Source organism: Lepisosteus oculatus, chromosome 5 (assembly GCF_040954835.1).
Source record: "Lepisosteus oculatus isolate fLepOcu1 chromosome 5, fLepOcu1.hap2, whole genome shotgun sequence".
Lineage (NCBI taxonomy): Eukaryota > Metazoa > Chordata > Actinopteri > Semionotiformes > Lepisosteidae > Lepisosteus > Lepisosteus oculatus.
Window position 1 is genome coordinate 14,315,319 of NC_090700.1, and position 9,782 is coordinate 14,325,100.

General features: G+C 38.1%; 1 protein-coding gene across 2 annotated transcripts; it reads right to left on the bottom strand.

Moving 5' to 3' along the window:
* Positions 1 to 4,817: 4,817 nt before the first annotated feature.
* Positions 4,818 to 9,139, bottom strand: LOC102685223 (high mobility group protein B1). 2 transcript variants are annotated; one of them, XM_006643021.3, is made up of 5 exons: positions 9,033 to 9,139; positions 6,755 to 6,919; positions 6,242 to 6,387; positions 5,962 to 6,136; positions 4,818 to 5,475 (listed from the first exon to the last, which is right to left on the bottom strand). In XM_006643021.3, the coding sequence occupies exons 2-5, from the start codon at positions 6,902 to 6,904 to the stop codon at positions 5,308 to 5,310; spliced, it is 639 nt and encodes a 212-aa protein (XP_006643084.1). In that variant the 5' UTR covers positions 6,905 to 6,919; positions 9,033 to 9,139; the 3' UTR covers positions 4,818 to 5,307. The 2 variants fall into 2 exon arrangements, with proteins under 2 accessions (XP_006643084.1, XP_015194715.1); XM_015339229.2 differs by having other exon boundaries at positions 9,000 to 9,090.
* Between the last annotated feature and the right edge of the window lie 643 nt (positions 9,140 to 9,782).

The window sequence follows — 9,782 nt, forward strand, 5'->3', positions numbered from 1 at the left end:
ACACAGTGTTGGAATTCTGTCTCTGGTAGAAGAAATCCGGCACCTATTTTCTTGTTTCATTCAATTGGCAGTTATTGATTGGCTCAAGTTAATTGTATATGTGAGCAGTTGAACGGATATATAGTTCAACAAACAAAATGGACATTCCTTGGCGCAATGCAACACGTATGATGCGTTCGGGGTTCGCGTGACCGTGTCGGTGGATTTTGAGCGACTAGTGATGCAAAAGAACTGTTACTTTTCCAAGTGAGCACTGGGCGGCGCGCAGTGCATTTTTTTTTGTAGTTTGCAAAACTGAACAGCAGGTGGCTCAAATTAACAATAATTTGGATCGCCTTCTGGATTTAAGCTTTTGGGCCTTCACTGCGAACAGCTACAGCCCTTGTGATCAACAGCTGAGAGCACTGGGCCGCGTTTAACTACCACATGCTGGAAATATTCTTTTGTGTGTTCTCGTCACAATATTTCTGTTTGATTTTTTTTAATGAAGAGAATGTACAAAAACAAAATCTGCATTTCAATTAGTAGTTTTCTGTAGGCCTGTTCTTCTCAATAGATGGAAGAGAAAAATACATACTGATTTCACATTGCCCTTATTTACAGTGCACATTTAGTGAATTTGGTACATTTTCAAAGTACTGTTGCATATTCTCCTTTGTCCCCAAAAAATGTTGTGTTACATATGTGTTGAAAGCAGTAAAGAGCTGGTTGCTACTCCACACAAAATAAGCAAAACTCCACTGTGTGGTGTGTTCATAATTTGTACTGCATTTCTTCTAAATAAGTAGGCCCAAGGTAGGAATGAATTGATATCCTTTTCCGTTACTTGTAACAAATGCTTTAAATTGTATATGTTGAATCTGAGGAAGGAACTTTGAAGAGGAACTGATGACTAAGACCGTATCAGTGCTTTCAAACTCATTTGGAGCCCCTTGGTGTTTCAGCATTGAGGCTATGCATATCAAAATGGGATATCGAGTTATACTTACTGTATACTAGCCGCACAGTCAGTAAAGATAAGGTCAAAGTATTTGGGTGTCTTGTCTTCTCAATTTCTTACCATTAATGGGATATTTACAGCCTTGTAAAGAATGCTAAAACTTTCAGGTTAAACACCTTCACTCAGAATAGCAAAGTCCTTGCCTGCCGATATAATCAATCATGAGAAAAACCATGAGTAGGGGTCAGCAGTGCTGAACTGAGGTGTTGCACGATGTGTAACATGGTGAGCCAAGCTTCTGATAAGCAGCAGATTACAAGCCTGATTGTAAAAGGGTGTTGATCCATCCATCATTATCAGAAAGCCTCTCAGTGCTTGCAGAAACCCAGTGCTGGATACTCAGGGAGTAATTAAGGATTGCACACTTTAGAATCTTTTGGATAAGTCCGTAACTTATTTTGGAGATGGTAGTGTAGTATATTATTTCAGTAACTAATTGCTGTTGGGGGACTACAACATTGTAGGTAGTGCTGCCTCTTCACAGCCCTCCAAACCTGGGTTTAATTCTTGAGTGGTACAGTACATCTTCTATGGGGAATGTTAGGTTCTCCCCCTTTTTGTGTGAGGGTTTTCTCTGTTTTTTTTTCCATCCTATAAATGTGTTCAAAATGAATGCTGTCAAAATGAATCCTCAATGTTTTTTTTATTTTGGTTCTATAATGGTTTCATAAAGCCTCTGGAAGTGAGCACGGAAGTGAAACACTCAGTACCTCTTCATTATGGGGGCAAAGCCAGTGAACTGTCTGAAGACCTCTGCTGGTAGAGGTTAAAAACATAAGACATCCCTGCTTCAGTAGGTTTCACTTTTCAGTTTTCAATTGGTTTAGCAAGATAAGTGACACCCAAGTGAAACAAGTAGGAATCTACAAAAATCCAGGCATCACCAGGACACAATATATGCAATTTAAGGTTGATCTTTTAAATGAGGAGCCAGTAACGGAGAGCCAGAGTTACATACAAATGGTCAAATGGGGCCACATGATGTGGTTAGCTGAAACACAAGTCTTTGGACAGCCTTCCCTAGAGTACAGTTAGCAGAGAATAGTGAAACTTGTTTTAGAAAAATAATGTCTTCTGTGAGGAATAGAAAGAGCTTGGTTTTTCTTAAGGACTATTTTTAGTCCTCTGGTCCTGATGCCCTTGTCAGAATTGAGAGACAGAAGGATTCTAAAGCATATCAGGATATTTTATCCAAAAACCTGGTTACTGTTAAGACGTTTGACCTTCGTGACAACCCTTCCAGCAGGGCAATGGAGAACAAGGAATACCTACATACTGTATCTGCTAACTGTTTGAGGGGAGCACAGAATCAACATTCTTAGCAATATGAACTAAGCAAAGCAGTTCGTAAGTGTAAATCCTGTACTCTGAAGGAGCTGGAGAAGTCCACATGGAGGAATGGTCTAACATCCCTACTGATAATAGCCTGAAATTACTAAAAGGCTATACAGTAGGAAGCACCTTCTCTATTACATCGAGGCCAAAGAAGGATCATCAAATACTGTTGGCCTGTGCATTAATAATTTTGAACATTGCGTATATTTGATCTGTTTTAGACCCTTTTTTTTAGCATATCTAGTTCTGATTTTCTAACACTTAAAGTTTATTTTATGCAGTAAATACTGCATGTACACAGTTTTAGTTACATCATATTGAGGGTAGGAAGAAATTTAGAGTCAACTGTTTCTACATACTGCTCTATGTAAAATGTGAAGTGCCCATCAACTATATCAGCAATGCTGGTCCTGTTTTCTGGTCTTAGGCAGTACAACCCATCTGCTGTCCTGTGATACATCTGTATAAGTCAATGGATGTGATGGAATTCTCCAAACAAATCCTGTAAAATGTTAACAGTGGAACAATAAATGTTAAACTGTATTCAATGGATTGAATGTTGCACTAAATGATACATAGGTAGGCATACAACATATGCATGATTAATGAGATTATATGTGATAATATCCAGGTCTTGCACCATCTGTGTAATAAAAAATAATATTTTTTTATAAAAATAATAAAATAAAAAAAAATGATTATCTTTTGTTCTTCCAAATATTAAGAGGACATGCAGAACAACATTTTTGTGCTGCTCAATCAAGGCCTCAAGACGATGTTAATTTGCAGGACAATTTAAAGTACCTTAAACAGAAGCAGACAACATTGGTGCAGTTGTCAGAAAAAAATAGTTGCCTTATTTGAAATAATGTGAGCTGAAGACATTTTTGCAAGTACGACAAACTGTGTGTCCAAGGCATAAATAAATCTTCTCAGGTTCAAGAGATTCAGGACACGATAGCTCAAAAGAGTCCTGCTACAACCCAGTACAAGTATTTTTGCGTATTTTTTTACCATGCTACTGCCCTTGAAATACCAGAAGGAGAACTTATGATTGTGCTTCAAATGCGGAAAGTTCAAGGATTTGGATAAGGTTTAGGGAGGAGCAACACACCCATAATACAAAAAATTATTGACATTTTTTTCCCAAAAGATATCACATAATGGACAGCACAAAATTCCTCTTAAAAAGCCACTAAGCGACAAGGCTGTTTACTGAGGCTTTCAGACACAAATGTTTTCTGAATCTTGCCTCTCAGCCAGCACAATGAACACATCTCATAAGGAAGTAAATGCAGGATGAGTCACAGCTATCTCTCACCAAGCTCAGCTTCTGTTTGGAGGACTGAAAGGCTACAAGGTAAGTGAGGTGCTGCCCTTAAGTGAATTAGTGCTTCCTGTCCTTTTCAGCATTCAAACCACAGTGCCTGGTACTGGAAATGTGAATAAATTCCACCTTTTACACCAATTTAAATTAATTGTTCTACATTCATGACAGACACATTTCATTCTAACCTTTCTCTATGTTTATATTATCTTCAGTATTATTTCATAGTATAAGCTACTAAAAAATCACTAAAATCCATGTTTTATTATTTTGTGCGGCTGGTTAAAACATATGCTTATATTACATATATAATATATACTGTACAAAGATTTTGTTTTTAGAGCCCAGAGCTTTATGCTTTGACACTCTTTGGAGTTCAACACATAACCTAAATATCAATGTATATTGAATACACTAGTTTCACAAAATTGCTTACCAAATAATGACAAGTACAGTGGATGTGATACTGTATAACTTAGAGGTTAAGATACTGTTTACCAATTACAGTCTGCTAAAGGACTGAACTAAAGGGAGAAATGCTATTCTGCCGTTAACTCTGTGTGCTGGAAATAAAGAGGTCAAGCTATGGTAATGGTTTTTAAAAGCATACATGTTGACAGACTGTTGAAATAAAAATTAACAGTCCAAAATGAACTTCTCACAAAATGAGCTCTGATCATACATATGAATCCTCACCATATCATTATAAGCTACCTAGCTTGTATTAGAATGGACAAAGCCAAATTCAACAAGTATCTCTTTACATACCGATATATCAGTAACTATCTCAAATTAAGCACAAATGGGTGGAGCATAAAATGACTTTTTGGATAGCCTGTATTTGAAAGATGATTTGTGTCTAATTTATACCTATAATTTTCCTGTATCACCACTATTCATGTTCCATTGCCATTTTACACCATGCAGTTTCTTGTTAACAATGCAATTGATAATATTGACCAGTTATCAAAACATTATGTGCATCTCTTAATGCTACAATTTCACTGCTTCAGGCTACAAAATACTTCCAATTTTTAAAACACCCAGGCCTCTTAATCTGCATAGGATTACTTGAAATTCCCAAATGCCAGTATTTTTAATAATAAAAATAGAACACCAAAGAGCTTCCTGGAAGTGTGAAAAAAGAAACTATACTTTTAAAAAAAGGGTTTATTTACTTCAGAAGCATTCAGAATGTCAACAAAAACAGCTGCATTTTTTTTCTTTTTGCAATTACAGAGTGGTATTCAAAGTACAGTAAAAGAACTTTATGATACGGCAAAAAATTAAAAAAATAAAAAATAAAAAACACAAATACAACTGGAAACGAACTACAACCCCACATAAAACTAGATTTTGTGCTGTGCACCACCAGGAAACCTGCAAATTCCATGCCGTTTTACAACCCCCAGAAACTGTACCAGGCAAGGTTAGTGGCTTAAGAACTACCACTAAAAAACAAAACACAGGGCTATCTAAAGACACTTCCGTAGTGTTAACTATACAAAAAAAAAAAAACACTGTACAGCTTAAAAACATTTCATATACACAGCCTTACATTTTTTTGTTTTTTTTTCTTTTTTTATAGGAGTGAAGTGTGTACAGGGGGGTTAAATGCTTTATAAACAAGAAACTAAGCTCTGATTTATTCATCATCATCTTCATCATCTTCCTCCTCCTCCTCTTCTTCCTCCTCGTCGTCGTCATCGTCGTCCTCTTCCTCCTCCTCCTTCTTCTTCTTGGCCTTCTCCATCTTGGCAGGAGCTTTCTTGGCACCATCGGTCTTGCCCTTGGCACGGTACGCGGCGATATCCTACAAGACAAGACACCCGGTCTGCGATCAGTATGATCCACCATACAAGTGGAACATTCATATTACCAGTTGATCCCTAAGGCTTCCTGTAAGGAGATTCTTTAGGTGAACAAATTCGTACCCTGCACAAAAGACACCCTTTGTACCTGTCTGATTTAAGGGCATTTATGTTTTAAAAAAAGACAAGACTTCACTTGTGTTCAATACACACTCCATTACGATGATGCACGTCAGAAAGGATGCTAAGAGATGACTTTAAACACAAAACAGCACCCAACATGGAATTATGATCAACCCACATTTAAAATATTAAGTTAAGTCAACTGCATACCCCTACACCATGCTGAAAAGGGTAAATGCCCATTAGAGGCTAAAAAACCTGAGATCTGCTTACTAGTGTAAAACAAGAATGTGACGTCTGTTCAACAATGGCAAAGTAAGCTCTCCGTTTCATTGCTTTAACTTTTTCTTCTGCCCCAAGAATACCTTTTCGTATTTCTCCTTCAGCTTGGCTGCCTTCTTTTCATAGGGCTGCTTATCCTCAGCGGTGGTTTTATTCCACATCTCCCCTAATTTCTTGGCAACATCACCAATGGACAATCCAGGGCTCTCTCCTTTAACTTTTGGGCGGAAGTCGGAGCAGAATATGAAGAAAGCAGATCTGAAGGATCAAAACAAAATGCATGTTAACTGTAAAAACTCCAATTCCATTCTTGAGTTCCTTCCATTAAGGGTTAAAGCTTCACATGAATCCAGATATACTTACGGGGGCCTTTTTGGTGCATTAGGGTCTTTTGTCCTCTTCTTCTTCTCCCCCTTGGGCGGTATGTAGGTTTTCATCTCCCTTTCATAGCGTACCTTGTCTTGCTTTGCTAAATCCTCAAACTTGCTCTTTTCTTTGGCAGACATGGTCTGAAAAGCCACACAAGCAACAATGAAAAACACTATTTGTGTAAGGAACAGTTAATCAATTGCTTTTTTTAAACTTAATTCAATTCAGATTCAAATGCATAACCAAAACAGAAAAAAACACTAAACTCCTAAAGTCCAAAGACTACTAAGCTCTTACACAAATGTATTTTAATATGCTTTCCGACAAGTTATTTTTTTACACTCTCTTCCACTTAACCCTTGGAACCTCGTTTGGTTTGCAGATGGTTACATGGAGGTGCACAGCCGCAGATGAAAAAATAAAAACCGAAATGCAACTCAATTCTAAAAAACAGGATGGAAGTTTTGCCATGCACAGATCCCACATCCTGCACTCCCTCTGTCTCACCTTCCATCGCTCGGAGCACTTCTTGGAGAACTCGGAGAAATTCACAGAGGCATCAGGGTGTTTCTTCTTGTGCTCCTCCCTGCAGGTCTGCACGAAGTAGGCATACGAGGACATTTTGCCTCTGGGCTTCTTAGGATCGCCTTTACCCATCTTGGAATTTGTCGTCTACAGTGAAGAAATAAAGCAACATTCGCAGAGGTCAACCCCTAAAGCGCAATATAAGGGATCAATATAGCCCTTCACTGAGCCCCTGCACTCTTATTTCCCCATGTGTCACCGGTACTGACACTGGGCAGTTATGAAAAGGACTCTCAAGTGTGGAGAGCCGCGGAAACTCCAGTCACTGGCGATGCCTGCTGCCTAGCCTCTTCAGCGACTGTTTCCTTTGAGCTGGCATCGGGACAAAATCTTTAAAAAAAATTGCTTATGTCTGACTAAACATGTCCGGTTTTGAAAGTTTCTAGTAAACAAGGCGAAAATCAAGTCACTAAGCAACTGGTATACGTTATCAGCTGTAAGCTGTTATTCGCCCATTCTTTTCCACGGAGTATGTAAGAAAGCATTTATTCCTAAAACATTATTTTGTTAATAAGCTAAAGCTTGTCTTAACCTCCAAATCCTTTTTTTTCCACGGTATCGTGTTGATAGTTGAACCACAAAAAAAAACCTTTTTAACAACAACCGACCCGCGAAAATGACGTGTAAAAACCATTATGTGAGAGATTATTTAAACGTTTAGTTAACTAAAATGTCCAAAAACAATAAAAAAATGTTGTTTACATTTTTAAAAATATTTGTTATGTACAGAGTCCACTTAAAATATGTAAGAATTGGTATAAATCAATTGTTTATTAAAGATGATAAAAAGAGTAAAAAGTTATTTTAACAAAAAAAAATCTATTTCAAAAAGTGGCCAAAACCACATAAAAATCCACAAAGAAAACTATTTCCTTTCACCTTTAAATTTAATAATTGAAAACGTATCAAATTCGAAAAAAATGCACATTTTTGCCATATTTCCCTATTAAAAAGCAGCTCTTTCGGTGTCAGTAAGTAGTAAGGGACTAGCAATGGCGCATCGGCTCTTGTTGAGGAAAAGGAGGTCAACAACGACAGCAATATTTCTTCTTCCATTTTGTGAGAAAGCCTTCTTCATGAAAGAAAGTCCCCTTCAAATGTCTCCACCCGCCTTCCTGTTCGGTTTTTTACCCCGCAAACACGTTGGCAAAGCCCGTGTTCCTGTCTGAGTTTTCTCCGAGGATCCCTATGCACTAGTCCCGGTGTATAGTAATACATTGGGTCTGTACTATGTGCGGTTTGTATTGAGTTAGTTTCCTATTGAGCTCGGAATGGCCGCTTGTCTTCGTCTACTAACACAGAGAATATGGCTCCTTCTCTTTGTGTCAATACACAGCCATTACACTTGCATTGCAATAGAGGGCACACCGGCCGGGATACCCACCTCTTTTTAAACTGGGATTTAAACCCTTTCCCGTCCCCCGAAAATCGCAAACCCCCCGCCATCGGAAAGAGGAAAGGTGCAATTTTCGCCCACCGTCCCCAAAACGCCAACTTTACCACAGATTCGGGGGGAAAACGCGGTTTTAAAAAGTTGAAGCGAACTGCGCTCTCATCCCAGGCTCCCCTACTGGCTCAGCCTTGTTTTCTATGCGAGAGTACAGTCAGCCATATTACAGTAAAGCGCAGATCCTGAGGTATTTTTTTTTTTGCTCGTTTGCACATCGTCAAATTAATAAAAATGCAGCATCATACATATTTATTATCTTTATTTTTCCTTGGATTTTTTTCCCTCGCCTTTTCCCTAGTTATCTCGGTCTTAAGTCTTTACTTGACAGCCTTCTCGGTCTATGCACTGCAATGGCTATGTAATGCTACGGGAGCTTGTTTGTACGCAATTTCTCCACTTAGCTATTTTTTTAAACAAAATCCCGAGTCATCAAATCCCCACATCAGATCAAAGTTACAAAAATATTAGATTAAAAAGACTAATTCGCTTCTACGGTTTAAAAAACTTACCGTTTACCACAGAAAATGCCACAGACGTTATTTTTTTATTTTTTACAATGAGCGGCTGGCTAATGCTAATAAAGAGGTCTTGTTTTGACTGTTTCCTTACAAAGAAAAAAATATATTTCCACAAATAACATTTTCTCTTGATCAATGCCTTCATTGTTTTCGGATGTGGAAAAATATGACTTTGCGATCAGCTCCTTTTTATACTTACCTACACTTTCGGATTTCTGTATGCAATACTTACCGAAAGCTGTCACTGTATCTCAATGCACTGCAATGGCTGTATGTGGGAACGATAGCGATACGCAGTCTCCTCAGTCTTCGGATCTGTAACATTACTCTCAGTGGGGCTCGCACCCCATTGGCTACCGCCAACTCTGCTCCTCTTCCGATTGGAGAATGGCTTTCCATTGTCCTAATCAGAGCCGCCACACCATTGGCCGTCTTTTGAGAAACGTCACCAAAGTTTTAAATGGCGCGTTTATATGAAAAAAGTTTCTGACTCCGGGCTTCAGGCGGGCTGCTGCAAGATAGTGTAACTGTGTTTGCTATAGTACAGTGTTCTATGTGTTGCACATAGGGTATTAAATGAACGAGGCAATGTAGAGCTACTGTATGCAATGAACACACAAGCTGTAATCTCGGTTACCTTCCAAATACTTACGTGATCCCGTTGACTCTTGAGACATCTCCTCTGCATATTCCGTCAGGAGCAATGCTGTCTTTATTTACAAATAGTGCATTTTTAAAATTTAATACAAATTTATGTTTTTTCAGATTTTATTTTTCAAAAATGGCATTGTATAAACGGGTACCTGAACAGCTTTAGTGGAACAATATTAAATATAAAAATAGTAAATACGCACTATTCATTTGTTTTGACTATCTTAAGTGTTCATTATCATGCAAGTGTAGCAATAAAACTGTTGACACATACGAATGTATAAAACGCTATAGAAGTAACTTCTAATTATTATTCGAACGCGCCAATACG

Excerpts from the sequence above, each read along its gene's own strand:
- LOC102685223 (XM_006643021.3), bottom strand. The coding sequence starts at position 6,904 with ATGGGTAAAGGCGATCCTAAGAAGCCCAGAGGCAAAATGTCCTCGTAT. Across the intron at positions 6,388-6,754 it reads AGTGCTCCGAGCGATGGAAG|ACCATGTCTGCCAAAGAAAA; the intron begins GTGAGACAGAGG and ends GTGGCTTTTCAG. Across the intron at positions 5,476-5,961 it reads TGAAGGAGAAATACGAAAAG|GATATCGCCGCGTACCGTGC; the intron begins GTATTCTTGGGG and ends CTTGTCTTGTAG.